Genomic DNA, 16,927 nt, shown 5'->3' with positions numbered 1-16,927 from the left:
TTTCCAGTCCTGTGGCCACTGCTGAGTTTTCCAAATTTGCTGGCATATTGAGTGCAGAACTTTCACAGCATCATCTTTCAGGATTTGAAACAGCTCAACTGGAATTCCATCACCTCTTACTAGCTTTGTTCATAGTGATGCTTTCTAAGGCCCACTTGACTTCACATTCCAGGATGTCTGGCTCTAGGTGAGTGATCACACCATCGTGATTATCTGGGTCGTGAAGATCTTTTTTGTACAGTTCTTTTGTGTATTCTTGCCACCTCTTCTTAATATCTTCTGCTTCTGTTAGGTCCATACCATTTCTGTCCTTTATTGAGCCCATCTTTGCATGAAATGTTCCTTTGGTATCTCTGATTTTCTTGAAGAGATCTCTGAAGTGAAGTGAAGTCGCTCAGTCGTGTCCGACTCTTTGCGACCCCACAGACTGTAGCCCACTAGGCTTCTCCATCCATGGGATTCTCCAGGCAAGAGTACTGGAGTGGGTTGCCATTTCCTTCTCCAGGGGATCTTCCCAACCCAGGGATTGAATCCTGGTCTCCCGCATTGGAGGCAGATGCTTTAACCTCTGAGACACCAGGGAAGAGATCTTTAGTCTTTCCCATTCTGTTGTTTTCCTCTATTTCTTTGCATTGATCGCTGAGGAAGGCTTTCTTATCTCTCCTTGCTATTCTTTGGAACTCTGCATTCAGATGCTTATATCTTTCCTTTTCTCCTTTGCTTTTCACTTCTCTTCTTTTCACAGCTATTTGTAAGGCCTCCTCGGACAGCCATTTTGCTTTTTTGCATTTCTTTTCCATGGGGATGGTCTTGATTCCTGTCTCCTGTACAATGTCACAAACCTCCATCCATAGTTCATCAGGCACTCTGTCTATCAGATCTAGTCCCTTAAGTCTATTTCTCACTTCTACTGTATAATCATAAGGGATTTGATTTAGGTTATACCTGAATGGTCTAGTGGTTTTCTCTACTTTCTTCAATTTAAGTCTGAATTTGGCAGTAAGATATCATACTTAATTTAGATATCATACTTAACTATAAAAACATACAGTGATTTCTGAGCAAAGAATGGATTTGTCTCCTTGCTTAAAGACCTGTTTATGAATTAGGTATAAATCATGTCCATTAAAATCAGATTTTAGAAATGTATTTTGCTCTTTATTATTGCCATTTTCAAACCTTGTCAAAAGTATAATGAACCGCCATCTACCTATGACCCAGCTTCAAATTTACATTTTACTGTTCTTAAAATCAGTCACATTTTTCAGAACACTAAAAGTTCACAGATCTCTTTGTCCTGCTGCACAGGTTCATGTTTTTCTCACCTCCTAACTTTCGGAGACTTTTTTCTCTTCTTTTTTTTGGCCACACTGTGCAGCTTGCAGGACCTTAGTTCCCTACCCATGCAGCTGAAGCTGGAGTCCTAACCACTGGGCTGCCAAGGGATTCCTCTGAGAATTTTTTCTATTGATAAATTTGACTTTATGGCTCCAATTTCTTCTCAAATGACCTAACAAATTTCCATTCTAAAGTAATGTATATGAAACAGAATCATATTTGGGGTACAGTGACCCATAGTAAACTGGCTTAAACCCATTTCCACCAAAGAAGCAGCTCAAGACGCAGACAGACCTTGTTTTTTAATTAGGGAAAAACCAAAGCTAGAACATGGACCTTTGTAAAAGGAACCTTCTATGTTAGTGTTCCAATTTTGCTGAAAGATCTCAAATCTAGGGGATTCAGTGCTCAATGGATGAATGTAGACACAAAACCGTAACACTTGTATGAAGATGTAAAGTGCTGAAAATATTTTTCCTGTTTCCTTTCCATTTTTAAAAAAAATCTGAATTGTGCCCTGTACTGCAGTTGTTTGAATAAAAGTTTTGTTTATTGCAAAAAAATAAAATAAAATTTTGTCTGAACTGAATATTTAGAGTAGGCCCAAAAGGTAGTATAAAATATGACTTCATCTCTCATTCATCGTGTGTGGACTGCCATTATGATACTACAGTCAGACTTGAAATCATTAGGATTTTTTACCCAGATATAGTTGGGCTGCCAACATGGTAAGACTCTAAATTATGCAAATAATTATGGTTGCTGAACTAACACTTTCCAGACCCAACTTAATGGGGTCTCCTACCTCTCCTCTTTCAGATTACCATGGTTTTTCATTTGGGAATAAGCTTGGATTCCTTTCTCTCCCTAGCTATCACATCCAGTCAGCTGCCAAATTTCTCATGCGCTCATATTTTTTTATTTCCATCGTCATTGTCTAATTTAGACTCTTCTTAACCTAATCTAAAATTCCATGGATGGAGGAGCCTGGTAGGCTACAGCCAGTGGGGTCGCAAAGAGTTGGACATGACTGAGCGAATTTCCTTTTCTTTCTTTAACCTAACCACTGGTGTTCATGTTTCCAATCCATGCACAGTATAAGGCAGATTAGTCTTCCAATAAAATGGCTCAGCTCATCCCTCTCTTTTGCCAAGTTTTTTGCCTTTCCACTTTTACTAAATTAAATAAAAGCATTCCCTCCTCTCCCTTAATGCTGATGTCCCAAGACCCCTACAGTATAGTCCTAACTCCTTATTCTCACCTGCTATTTTCACTTTTCTGCCTGCCAGTATCCTGTATTTTAAACACAGTAAATCCTCCCTGTCTTCTAAACATTCTTTGTGCTTTCCTGCTTTGCCTCTTTGCTCATGTTTCCCGCATGCTCAGGCTGGGCTATGAGAATAATCTCCATAGAATTCAGTTCCTCTCTTAGACTTAAGGAAGATTGGCTCACTGTTAACACTCATTAATTTACTTCCCTTAAGAGAGAACAAAAATCATGTGGCTTAGTTTTTACAGTATAAGAACATGTCTACAGAGATTTCAAGTAAAACTAGGCCTTGTCATTTGACAGTTGATAATTGCTTATTATCTCTAACTTTGTCATGGACAGTTACTATTAGTTAAAAATGTATTTGCACCTTTATCCTGTGTCAACTAGAATAGTGATGAAGAAAATCCAGAACGTATCTCTTTCTCTAAAAATCAAATTTCTTTTTCAGCATGTTTTTTATTTTGATGAAATCTTTGATGAGGCGTGCACTAATCAAGATATTTACATGAAGACTACTCACCCACTCATTCAGCATATTTTCAATGGGTATGATAGAAATTATTTGCTCCTCTTGCCTTTTATTTTCTATTTTCCATAAATCATATTTCTTTGTAAATAATACTTATGCTTTTCTATTATTTTGAATTAAATAGGAAATTGTGTTTTGACCTAATGAATTTAAATTAGACTCTTCTGGAAAATTCCGTGTCTCTCCTTATAGGATTCACAAGACATTTAGAAATATTCAAAATTTTCATTTACATTGATGATATTGATTCTCTATGCTTAGTGGAAAAATATAAGCTGCCAACAATATTATTTTATCAAAGTCCTTAGAATAAAAAGATGTATGTGGTTGTAATTAGTTTGAACTTTTGCTAATAGGAATTATGTATTCTAGCTATAGTTTCATTAATTTTTTTCAAGTAGGATAGATAAGTGACTGTCACTTTTCATAGATGTATTTTTTAATTTAAAAATAATTATTCACACTTAGTAAACATTAAATGGGACAGAGTAGGTACTTGGTGGGGCTCTGTTATCTATTTAAAATATATAGTAGTCAGGTATGGGTAGAAAATATTGGGTAGTTGATTTCAGGATATTTTTACTTTTATTTTTTAAATTGAAGTATAATTTACATACATCAAGATGCACAGATATTAAGAAGTACTTAGATTTGATGAGTTTTGATGTATCCAAGTAACCAATATCCGGAATAAGATACAGAACATTTCCATCACCCCAGAAAGTTCTCCTACCTTCACCTCCAGGTCTTATATAACCACTGACTTGCTTTCTGTCACAGTAGATTAGTTTTGTCTATTCTAAAATGTCATAGAAATAGGATTGTTATAATATATATCTTATGCCTGGCTTCTTTTGCTTATTAGCATAATGTTTTTTGATATTAGTACATGTTGCATGTAACTAGTTCTATTGCTGAGTAATATTTCCTTCTATAAATATTCCAGTTTTTTTTTTAATCCATTCTTCTTTTGATGGACATTTGGGTTCTTTCCAATTTTGGAGTATTATGAATAAAACTGTATGAACATTTTTATCCAAGTCTTTTTATGGACATCTGTTAATTTATCTTGAATAAAAATCTATAAATGGAATTACCAGGTCATTGGATAGGTCTATAAGAAAGTGTCAAACAATTTTCTTTGCTCTGTTTTATATTCCCAACAGCAATGTATGAGAATTGATGTTCTGTACCCTCACCATATTTGATATGGTCAATCTTTTTTTTTTAGTTTAATGGGTTTTTAGTTTAATGGGTTTTTCCAGTTTAATGGGTATGGAACTGTATCTCATTGTGTTTTTTTCTTTTTTTTTTTATAAATTTACATTCCCCAAGATCTAACACTGAGCACCGTTTCATGTGCTAATTTGGCCACTCAGATATCTTCATTTGCCTGTTTTTTGTTGTCTTTTTATTGTGGTTGTATGGAAGTTTGTATTTTTATGAACAGGTTAAAGTGAACTTTCTTTCTGGTTCAGTTTCTTATGCACCAAATTTAAGGAGTGCATTTTGAGAAAGCAGGTTTCTAAAATAAGTTAACTTTTAAATGTTAAGACATTATCAATAAAAAATAAGAGAGTTGCAAGTTAGGTGAAATTATTAGGTTAAGTTCTATAAAGTGTAGTAAGAGCTTTCTTCATTTTTTTTTTTTAATTTAAAGTTCATCACAGAAATGTTCAGAAGATAAGGTATATGTTGTTTATTATTCTTATTCTGTTAGATCTTCTTCAGTGTGTTTACATTTTTCTCCTGTAATTCTTTTCCCAACTGTGACTCTGCCAGTGTATTCAAGTGCCCACACTGTTGGGAGCCATGATTTAAAAGACAAGGAGTAACCAACCAGTCTCTGCTTCTAAACAGCTTCCATTCAATTTGCTCCCATGTCTTGATTCTCACACTTCCATGATTGCTTTGCTCTTGTCAAATCATTGTTTCTTTGGTTTCTGTCTGGCTTCTGTCCTTTCTGTGTATTCATCTCTTTGTCCACTTCCAGCCTCCCCTTCTCCTGTGTCCATACATATTAATAGAATATTTTTCTTGCTACTTTTATCATCAATCCATAGGATGCCTGTATAAGAATCTAGCTACTTACTGCATAACATTGTGTTCACTCTCTGTTTAGTACTACATAGTACTAGGACTGCATAGTACATAGGATCCTATAGTACTCAGGTAATCTTGGCCTCATCTCCTCCTAAAATACACTGTGGCTGGCAGGTTGGTCTCCCAACTTTTCTGTCCACCTCTTATTTTACAGTTTTTCACACCCATCCAGCTCGTGTACACACACATACCACATGCAGGAACAGTGGCTTCCACTTAGAATCATAGGACATCAGGGCTATAAGGGGTCTTGAAAATCAAGTAGCCCAGTAATTTATTGATGAAAGTGAAAACTAAGGCCAAAAGAGGTCTTTCATGAGTCCTCCTTCAAATATTTTGCTTCTATTGATTTTGCCTCTGTTTAAACTTCCTTAATATTCTTATAAGTGATCACCACCATATTGTATGATCTTCTATTATTTATTTAGTTTTCTATTACTTCTTTTCACTGAACTTATCTTTAAGGATTAACACATTTTTTTTTTCCTCAAAGATCCTCTAAAGCACCTAACATCAGGTCTTTTTTTCCATATCTTCTACAGTTGTCTTATGGTCGTACCAGTTCCATGAAAAATTTCTATAAAAAAAACTTATATACTGCTTTGAGAATTCTTTTCCTCCTCCTATATTTTTATAAATTCTTATGTAAATTTTATATAAATTCTTTTCCTCTTCTTAATGGACTGTATATTTTATAGTTGAATTTTATGGAGGATTCTTTTTCCACCTGACTTTTGTCATTTAAAAATCTGTGTTAGCAGTTCTCTTAAAATTTAAAAGTAAATACAGATGATTCTTCCCCCAGAGGCAATGCCACTTGCTTCTCATATGGACAGACAGGTGCTGGAAAGACCTATACCATGATAGGAACTCATCAGAACCCAGGACTGTATGCTCTGGCTGCCAGAGACATCTTCAGACAACTGGAAGTGTCCCAGCCAAGAAGGCATCTTTTTGTGTGGATCAGCTTCTATGAAATCTACTGTGGACAGCTTTATGACCTTCTAAATAGAAGAAAAAGGTATGGGTATGAGTGGGAAACTGTAAATCTGTTCTTTATTCTTTTAAGCCAGAGTCCCACTGAAGCTTCAATACTTTGGTCACCTGATGCAAAGAGCCAACTCATTGGAAAAGACCCTGATGCTGGGAAAGATTGAAGGCAAAAAGAGAAGGGGGTGGCAGAGGATGAGGTGGTTAGATAGCATCATCGACTCAATGGACATGAATTTGAGCAAACTTTGGGAGATAATCTATTTCTCACTTCCACTGTATAATCATAAGGGATTTGATTTAGGTCATACCTGAATGGTCTAGTGGTTTTCCCTACTTTCTTCAATTTAAGTCTGAATTTGGCAATAAGGAGTTCATGATCTGAGCCACAGTCAGCTCCTGGTCTTGTTTTTGTTGACTGTATAGAGCTTCTCCATCTTTGGCTGCAAAGAATGGGAGGGATTGGGCGCAGGAGGAGAAGGGGACGACAGAGGATGAGATGGCTGGATGGCATCGCTAACTCGATGGACGTGAGTCTGAGTGAACTCCGGGAGTTGGTGATGGACAGGGAGGCCTGGCATGCTGCGATTCATGGGGTTGCAAAGAGTCGGACATGACTGAGCGACTGATCTGATCTGATCTGATCTGGGAGATAATGGAGGACAGAGGAGCCTGGAGTGCTACAGTCCATGGGGTCACAAAGAATCTGACACGACTTAGTGACTGAAAAACAATAACAACCCACTGAATTGTGGGATTTAATAAGAGGCTTTGGTATACCAGTGCCCTTTTATGAATGAGAGTTTCCTGAATCAGAGGCATATTTTTTAAAACTGTTAATTCAGCTACAGGAAAATGTAAATTAGCCTTCCAGTAGTATTTTTTAAGTGATCAATATCCTAATGTTCATCAAAAGACTATGTCTCTTTTATTGTGGTCTTTGAAAAGGTTGTAATTTCAGAAAGTCAGGAAACCAACATATATTTAAATCCTTTCCTATTCTTTTGATCTATTATTATACTGGAAGAACTATAAATAATATAATATATTTCCCACTTCCTATATAATATATTCTATATTAAATATAATATATAATATATTTCCCACTTCCTCTTGTTTTTTCTCTCAGTAATCTTAGAGTAAACTTAATGATAGTTTTCTGATATCAATAAAAATAAAATATTTTCTTCACATTAGACTTTAACTCTTATAAGGCTTAAACTATTCCCTTTACAACATAATACAGTACTTTAGAAATGTATTCTTTCAGTAACAGATTTTAAATCCCTCTTATATTATTCTGGCATTAAGTTTTGCTTAGGTTGAAACATGATTTTAACTGAGTAGGACGCAACAAAGTTGTGAAGGTATCAACTAACTTGGAGAACAGGGAGGAGAGAGGGGCTAGGGGAAGTGGAGGGATAGAAGGTTGTCATGATAGAATTAACCAGACCTGAGACCTGTTGGGAGCAGCCACACCAAGTGGAGAGGAGAGAGCTGAGGCTGAGTGTGGTGGAAGTCTGCGAAAACCAAATCAAATGAAAGACACTATCCCGCTGCAAAGGTATCCAAGCCCCATAGAGTTGTCTAAAAGGTCGTGCAAGTTTCATGTTCTCCAGGCCAACACTGGAATGGGAAGTAGGGGTGAGGAGCCGCTCCAGTTCGTGGAGAGCGTGATAGGTAGGCCCCCATCACAGAGGGGCACTGCTGCTTCTGCTAAGTCACTTCAGTCGTGTCTGACTCTATGCGACCCCATAGACGGCAGCCCACCAGGCTCCCCCATCCCTGGGATTCTCTAGGCAAGAACACTGGAGTGGGTTGCCATTTCTTTCTCCAATGCGTGAAAGTGAAAATTGAGAGTGAAGTCGCTCAGTTGTGTCCGACCCTCAGCAACCCCATGGACTGCAGCCCTCCAGGCTCCTCCATCCATGGGATTTTCCAGGCAAGAGTACTGGAGTGGGGTGTAGTATAACTGGAGAGGTCACAGAAGTGGGCTTAGGCAGGCCACCATTCTATGGACTATTTCAACCAAAAAAAGGACCTTCAGTATGCCACAGTTCAGAGAACGTACTGGAGTTGGGGGTTCATTCATGACACAACTGCCAGATAAGGAAGGGTTCTACTTTGGGGTTACTTTCAGGAAGAGATGCTTTTCTTTTCTGTTCTCTGTGTTGGTTTTGAAGCTTCAAGTTAGCTTCACCACAGCTTCTCTTTCTAGCTTAATACCCTTATTTGGAGCCTTTTCCAGTCTAAAGGGCCACTTCCTTTAAAGAACAGTTGGTATAAGAATAAAAGCCTCTATTGTGCTGTGCTGTGTGTGTGTGTGGTTTGTTTCTTTGTGAGTACAGTTCTTTAATGAGTTACATCAATATATTGCCCTGTATTTCTGCTTTCTTTGATGATAGCTACAGGAATGGGGATATGCTGACTTCTGGGTAAAAGCGTCTCTGGGGCTCTCTAGAGAAAACTCACATTTACTCTGAAAATGTCTTCAGCTGGGAGATGTTAGGGTTTTGTTTTTTTTTTTAATGTCTTTGGTTAATTGGCTCATGTCTCTTTTTTTCGTACTTTCTGAGACTTCTGAAATGTCCTGCTTCAATGATAGCACCCTTTCTTTTTGTTTAGAGCTATTATAACTTATCCTGTTGTTTTTAAATAAAATATATTTTCTGTAAAAGGGGCTTTGACCAAGGTAGAAAGAAGTATATGTGCTCAGTCTACCTCTTCAGCTAAAAGCCAAAGTTTATAGATCTTAAAATTAACTCTTTAAAGTAGAAGATAAGTTGTCTTTATACCTTTTCATTAAAAGTTGTACAAATATACTTCTTGCTTATATGATTTGAAAATACAACAGTACACTTTAGGCTATTCATTAGGAACTTTCTGAGGTGAGCTCAGGGAATAGGGTCTGGGAAATACGTTCAGGAATGATGTGAGGGTGCTGAAAGCTCGATCCTTTTATTCCCAAAGCCCAACTATTCCAATAGAGTTGTCTTCTGAGAGGTCATGAGCATCGATGAGGCTGTTTCCCTATCCTTCTGTAAAAATTTGGAAACTTGGGGTAAGGGATAGACAGAGAAAAACATTTTTTGAGAGAATCTTTTTATTTGGCTATGAAGTGAAATTCCAGTATTCATTTTAATCACTCTCTTACTGAGGGAGAAAATGATCTTAGTGTCTTCGATAGATGCAATACCTGCCCCTTGGCAGATCTGGTTTGATGGTGGTAGATGTAACCATTCATTACACTGTGCTCAGGCCTGAGGCTTTAGTTGCAATACCAACTCTTCCTTGCTTCCTTCAAAAATGTATCAGAACTCCTTATGTTGCAAGTAGTAAAATAAAACCATACTATAACTGGCTTAAGCATTTAGGGAAGTCATTGACTCATATAACTAACTAGAAAACCTAGAGAAGCCTTAGGGTCTTTTGACTCTAGAGGTTCAGAGATGTTATAAAGACTCAGTTTCTTTGCATTTCTGTTCAATCTCCCATGGTGTTAGCTTCATTCTAAAACAGTCTTTGTGGATGCAAAATGGCTACCACTGCTCCCAAGGCCACACGCTTTTCACTTCTATAGGGAAAAAGGAGTACCTAACAACCAGAAACTAGAACTTTATTTTGATTGGATTAGCAGAGATCCTGTATCAACTCCTGAGCCAGTCACTGTATCCAGGAATCCACTGATTGGCGTAGGTCTGGGTTAACCACTCATTCTTTTTTTTGTAGCCAAAGGTGTTGATTTATTTATGTACAGCAATCAAAGACCACCCCTGAAGCCTAGCATTGGAGTCAGGAGGTGTGGGGGTGGGCAGGGAGAAGGCATATCAATCCTACTCAATAGCAAAATGGGGGAGTGGTGGAATGGGTTACGAGGAGTCTATTACTGGAGCTCTGCCAAACCAACCATGTTCTTGTCTCTGCAGGCTCTTCGCAAGAGAAGATAGCAAGCACGTAGTACAAATAGTGGGACTTCGAGAGCTTCAGGTGGATAGCGTGGAGCTCCTCTTAGAGGTAATCTTCCTCTTTTACTACCCCACTGTAGCAGCCCAAGTACAAGGAGAGACTTCATTTTGCTGTCTCACAAGTATAATGGACTCAGATTTAGGCAAAGGGCGGACTTCCCTCCTAGTTCAGTTGGTAAAGAATCTGCCTGCAGTGCAGGAGACTCCCGGTTGATTCCTGGGTCAGGAAGATCCCCTGGAGAAGGGAAAGGCTACCCACTCCAGTATTCTGGCCTGGAGAATTCCATGGATTGTACAGTCCATGGATCTCAAAAGAGTCGGACACAACTGAGTGACTTTCATTTCACTTAGGCAAAGGGCAATGACGAACACGCCATTTCACATTTATAAAATACAAATCCTCCTCTGAGAGGATGGCTCCTTTCTCTACAAGGTCTCAGTCCCTTGATAGTGGAAAGTAAGGCATTTGGGAAAGCCTAATGCAGGAGAGGATACTTTGGGGCCAGTTTCAAAGGCTGCTAATGTGCTTTTTTATGGTAATGGGTTCTGGTAAAGGCTTCTAGAGAGAGAGTGTCATATTTTAAATAAAAATTTTAATGGATAATACCTTCACATGGATTCAAAATTCAAAAGTTACAGTGAAAATGTTCCTTTCATTCCCTTTTCTTGAGGCAACTAATTTATTTTCTAGTTTTTTTGTTTGTCTGTCCAAAGGTACTTTACAATCGGTTTTTTTACTTTCACCCTTTTAAAACACACAACCTAGTGATTTTTTTAGTATCTTCAAACAGTTGTGCAGCTGTCACCACTCTCTAATTCCAGAACATTTTCATCCACCAAGATGAAATCTTGTACCATTAGCAGTTATTCTATTTCCCCAGCACCGTACCTGAAAACCACTAATTTCTATCTGTATGAGTTTACCTATTCTGGCCATATCTCACACAATATGTAACCTTTTGTCTCTGGCTTTTTTCACTTAGTGTAATGTTTTCAAGGTTCATCTATGTTGTTAAATGAAGTATTGATAAATGTACTTCATTCCTTTTTGTGGCTAAATAATATTCTATTGTATGGATATACCATATTTTATTCATCTATCAGTTGATGGGCATGTAGTTTCAACCTTTTGGCTATTATGAATAATGGAGCTACAAACATTCATGTACAGGTTTGTTTGTTTTTTTTTTTTAATTTTATTTTATTTTTAAACTTTACATAATTGTATTAGTTTTGCCAAATATCAAACATGTACAGGTTTTGTGTGGACATATGTTTTCAGTTTTTTTTGAGTATATGTATAAGAGTGGAACTGCTGAATCATACTTTTTGAGGAACTGCCAAACTGTTTTCGAAAGTGGCTGCACCACTTTATATTCCTACCAGCAGTGTAGAAAGGGGGCTATTGTTTTAAAAGCTCCCACAGTGATTCTAACATGTAGCTATCATAGTCATTCTAGTATATCCAACAAGCCTGGCTACAGTCAAAGGGAGAAGCCTGGAAGGACGAGTTGGGTACTTGACAATAACCACCTGTAGAACAGCTTCACAGTACATCCCTCTAGGGACTTTGGGTGTGTGAAATGGCAGGGTGGCCCACCATTGACACAAGTCTTTTTATAACAGTTTCTTTTTTTTTCGGACAAATAAAGGCTGGGACCTTGTATTTGTGTGATTATCAGACTCCTGAGTCCTGTCCAAAATCCAAGGATGGCACCTTTTGTGGCTGTTTTTAACAGTCACCTGAGAGCCAAGACCCTCTTTCCAATTATCTCAGAGGCAGATGCAGAACAAAAGTGGGTGGGACATGTTGAAGGGCTCCCTTGAGACTGTTGACTATTCTTGACCGATCCAGAGCTCCCTCCACAGCAGAGTCCTAAGGAGAGCGTTTCTCATACGCCTGTTCCCTGTGGTCTTCATGCCCCCACTTCCCCTAGTCATTCCTTTATTTGGCTGGGAGTCTCAGCAGAGTTGGTCCTCATGATGCTGTTGTCCCTGGAAATTAGACCAATTGAATGGGAAAGGATCAAACACTAAAAGGAAGCCCCTTTTCCTTGGCTATGGGTCATAACTGTGTTAGTGGGCAATCTAGTGTCAAATCACTCTCACCCTGGAAGAGTTTATAGCACTGCTCTGTCCTAAGGTGTATTTTCTAAGACCAGCAGAGAGAAGTTTCTTGTTAGTGAACATATTGCCGTTATTGCCATATACCCTCAGTCTGTAATACATATGAGGTAGTACAAGAAGGAAGCCAGCTGAGATCAAGGTGGAAAGTTGATATAAATTATGGATCTCTGACATGGCTACCCTCATAAACATTTACTGAGTTGGAACAACAGCACTTGCTAACTCAGGTGTCACCGTTCCCCCCACTCATGTATCACCTATGCGTTTGCTCAGGTGTCACCCTCAGGTGTCACCTCACAGATCACCCACAGGCTCACAGGCATGGCTGCTTGTTGCCTGCCTGCACAACTAGCGGCTTCGTTTTTCACACAGGATTGTCCTTCCTCCAAGAGGTTTCTCCTTCCAGGTATATTTATTACCTGGTCTTAACAATCCAGGCACCAGGGTTTCCCTGCCTTTATAGAGGACTTGCTGATTCATCCAGATTTGGAATCAAGATTTTGTCAGGCAAACGATGGGCATTTTTTAGTTATATAGGTTTTCAGGTTTTTAAGTCTTTCTTACAGACATTTCATGTACTTATAGGTATCCATTCCCAAACTTCTAATAAATCTGCTTCATGTTTTAGTGCTGCCTTGGCTGTAATTGGTAGCAGAGGCCCACAGAGCAGAGCTTCCCTAAGATAAGTCTCAGTCATATGCCGGTGATAGAGACTTAGTCTATACACAGTGCCTCTTCTGCTCAAGTGCTCATAGCCCATCTTTGGTATTTGTGCTGGAAGCTTGGTGATTAAAGCCTGAATGGAGCTGGGTCCGCACCCATGTGTCCTTGAGCACGTCTTTTACCTTTCTGAGCCTGAAACATGTGGATATTATGTGATTGGGTTGGGTGATAGAGAAGGAAATGAGATAATGTACATATAATGCTTACTGGGATGCTAGTTGAATTTGTCATGTCTGTTATTCTTTTTTTTTTTAATACCTTTATTTATTTGGCTGTATCGGGGGTCTTAGTTGTGGCATGAGGATCTTTAGTTATAGCATGTGACCTCTTAGTTGCGGCATGTGGGATCTAGTTCCCTCAACAGGAATCAATCCCAGGCCCACTGAATTGGGAGCATTAAGTCTTAGACACTGGACCATCAGGGAAGTCCCCACATCTATTAATCTTATTAATAAATCCCCAGATATTTTCCAGTGCCACAGAATTCAACAGTTGTCTCTCCTTTGTATTGTAGCAGGTCCCCATTTTACTACTCATATAACATGTTTGTCTAAAGTCTAGATTGAGAAACTTGCCCAGTAGACTTTATTAGGAAGGAGGACTTGGAAAAGAAAGAGGTAGTGAGAGAAATGGGAGGCCTGTGATTTTTAAGGTGATGTGTTAATTTTATTCTGTTTCTTGACTTGCATTTCTCTCAAATAGATTGTCTCTTTTTGTTCTTTATCCTCTTCTTTCCCTTTTCCTTCCTTCCTTCTTTTTTAAAACTTTTAATTGTACTTGGGAGCCATGGAATCGCATGTTGATCCATAAAGCTCTATTTCTCCATAGATCTCTGATTATTTTACATTTTTTAAAAGAAATAGTTTATGTTTTGGAAGTTTACACAAATATGTTAGTTCTTTAGTATATATTTTTAATTAGTATTTATTGGAACTTATATGTGCTAATCGTAGTACTAAGTGCTTTACTATGTCTTATCTCTTTTTGGTCTCAAAAATAACTTATGAAATTACCATTGTTTAGGTAAGAAACTGAGGCCCTGAAAAGTTAAGTGATTTTCAAGAGTTCAGACAACCATATTGTCAGAACTGGCATGTGAACCCAGACAGTTTAACTTCATATTTTGTTTTTAACTGCTACACTTGAGTTGTATGCCACTTACAAAAGTTTGTCTGATGATCTTTGCAGACTGCCTCATTTTTACTCCTCAGAGCTCAGCTGCTTTATTCCACAGTTTCTGAAAAACATGGTGATTGCAGACTGCTACTGAGGCTGAGGAAACTGGACCATAGACCAGAAATTCCCTCTTGTTTTCCTAAAAGGCATTTAGTCAGGAAAGGTCGTGCCAACATGTTAGATTTTCTGAGATGCACTCACAGATACCTAGTACATCGTGGTGAATAAGGTGTACTGAAAAGTCAGACATAAAACTCTATAACAGAACCTTGGAAGACAGTCGTTCTTAACTCCCCTGGGGATGCCACAAGGCCACCCCTTGAGCTTCCTGTCAGTTCCTGACTAGGTATGACCTTGAGGCCTCTCTGAACTCTAGATTCCAGCAGAAGTAGCATCATTGCTGCCATCATGTGGCAGAGGGTACCTGGCTTCTATCCCTAGCCTGACCATATGCTGCCTGTGTGACCTTGGATAATTCATTTAACTTCTCCTTTATCTATAAAGCATATCGCTTACACAAATCACAAATGTAGACATTTAAAAGATCTCTGTTTCTTCATGAAGTTTGTAAAAGGCTGTGTGTGTGTGTGTGTGTGTGTGTATCAAAAGAGCTGTGAGAACCCTGAAACTCTGGGAGGAGGAAATGCACCAGAATCTTTTTAACTCTGAAGTTATAGAAGGTATATATTTTCATTTTTATATTTTTCCTGTATTTTCTAAGTTTTCCACAGTAAGCTTGTCTTTCTAATGAAAAAAGAGAAGTTTAATAAAAATAATACAGATTTAAAGTAATCCATCATCTTTGCATTATAATCTTTGAAAATGTGAAATCAGAATGATAGGAAAGGCCAGGATAAGGAAGTACATTTAAACTAGATGGTTCACAGGAATTCCCTGCCAGTCCAGTGGTGAGAACTTGACACTTTTCACTGCCGTGGCTCCAAGTTCAATCGCTGGTCAGGGAACAGAGATTCTGCAAGCTTCATGGCATAGATAGATAAGTAAACCAGATGGTTCAGTCATAGATCTGGTCTTAAGTGACCTAGCCAGCATCCAGCCTTATTTATCAGTATTTTGGGGGAAGATTTTTTGTTGTTGTTGTTGTTTGGCACTTAACCACAACCAGTATAAGGGATACTTTTCTAACTCTTCCCATTTCTGATTAGCAGCAACAAGCTGTCCATGCAGTTGATAATCCAGTTTTGTAAATTAACAAGTTCTGCTCTTTACAAAAGGATTCATAAGGTAGTCCCTTTAAGCTTTTAGCAAGCTATTTACAAAATGAGTGCATTTAAAATCTGGTTCTAAGATACAAATCTAAATCGCACAGGTAATCTTTAGAGACATAACTTATCACTTAGGCCATGAAGAAACTTAATATTAAGTTAATTTTTTTTTAAGTACTTACCCCTGCTAGTTAAGGTATATTATAAACTATTGTTGAAGTTTGACTCTGTCAACTTTTGAACTCTTAATTTGGAAGCGGTAGCCATGTTCAATATGATAAAAATTAAAATTCTGAGAGATTGAGGAAAAATGAGATAGGACTTCCTTTAGTCTAGTTCACACTGCAAATAGATGAATTTATCATAAGTGACCCCACAATGTAGTGGAAACCACATGGGCTTTGGAATCAGCCACACTTGGCACTAGATGTAGAATTTGGTTCTGCCACAAAACAGCTATTTGTGAGCAAGTCAACCTTTGAATTTATTCCTCAGTTATAAACTGAGCATAATAATCATACTCACCTCATCTTAGGCTACTGTGAGGATTCTATCAAATATTTTTAAAGTCCATCACCTATTTGATTTTCAGTAATTAACACTTCCCCAAATCAGGGCAGCTATTCATATATGGCTGTGTTTTCAGTGGTGTGAGGCCATTCCTGAGGCTTCACCTCTGCTCCCCCATTCCTTTGTGGTCGAAGGGACCCACACTAGTCTTCACTCCCATTTGAAGGGGCAGTGGTCTCCAGGGTAATCATGGGCTCGTAGCAATTGCGATAACTCATCACTTCTGTGTTTCCACATGTCAGGCCTGGTCTCCTTTATGACTGCATTGTGGTGGAACAGGTGGATGTGATTATTCATTCTGGGATGCACATTTCAGTCCTTCGCTTCAGTTACTACAACAGATGGGTATTATGGGACCTTACTCTGGAGCCAAGTTATGCCCTGTGGAGTTGAGTCAGGATAAATCCATCAAAGATATTAAAAAGAGTGTATGAGATCAAGAAGTAAATTAGCTCTTGAGCTGTTGAATGTTCTCCCTCAAGATTAGTTTTCCACATTGTTGTCGTTGCTCTTGGGTACTTACTTTTTGTGATTTAGTGTTTAGGCAGTTTTCTACATAGAGGGAAAAGACTGCAGTATACTGACAAATTTCTGTCTGGTCTCTGCTGCTCTCAGCCAACTCTTAGGAGCCAGAGGGCTTTGTTTACTCCATGCAGAAGTCACCCTATGGATTTTATTTTCAGGTGATCCTCAAGGGCAGCAAGGAGCGCAGCACCAGGGCCACTGGAGTTAATGCAGACTCCTCTCGCTCTCACGCTATCATCCAAATTCAGATCAAAGATTCAGCCAAGAGGACATTTGGCAGGTGAGCTGGAAATATGCAGGGAACTGCATTGTCTGCCTTTCCTTAATGTGACTTTGAAATATGTGTTGTCAACAACAGGACATCCTGCCCCATAGAGTTCTT

General features: G+C 38.4%; 1 protein-coding gene across 2 annotated transcripts in view; it reads left to right on the top strand.

The window, feature by feature from the left end:
- The window catches only part of KIF24 (kinesin family member 24), a 73,088-nt gene that overhangs the window by 33,818 nt on the left and 22,343 nt on the right, over positions 1-16,927 (top strand). For both annotated transcript variants that reach the window (XM_055578842.1, XM_055578841.1), the window contains exons 6-9: positions 3,060-3,157; positions 6,049-6,264; positions 10,160-10,247; positions 16,704-16,825. In XM_055578842.1, the coding sequence (XP_055434817.1) occupies positions 3,060-3,157; positions 6,049-6,264; positions 10,160-10,247; positions 16,704-16,825 (524 nt within the window). The remainder of the gene's footprint in view (positions 1-3,059; positions 3,158-6,048; positions 6,265-10,159; positions 10,248-16,703; positions 16,826-16,927) is intronic.

This window comes from Bubalus kerabau, chromosome 4, assembly GCF_029407905.1.
Source record: "Bubalus kerabau isolate K-KA32 ecotype Philippines breed swamp buffalo chromosome 4, PCC_UOA_SB_1v2, whole genome shotgun sequence".
Lineage (NCBI taxonomy): Eukaryota > Metazoa > Chordata > Mammalia > Artiodactyla > Bovidae > Bubalus > Bubalus kerabau.
The sequence above is the reverse complement of the archived record's forward strand: the minus strand, read 5'-3'. Positions and strand labels throughout refer to the sequence as shown.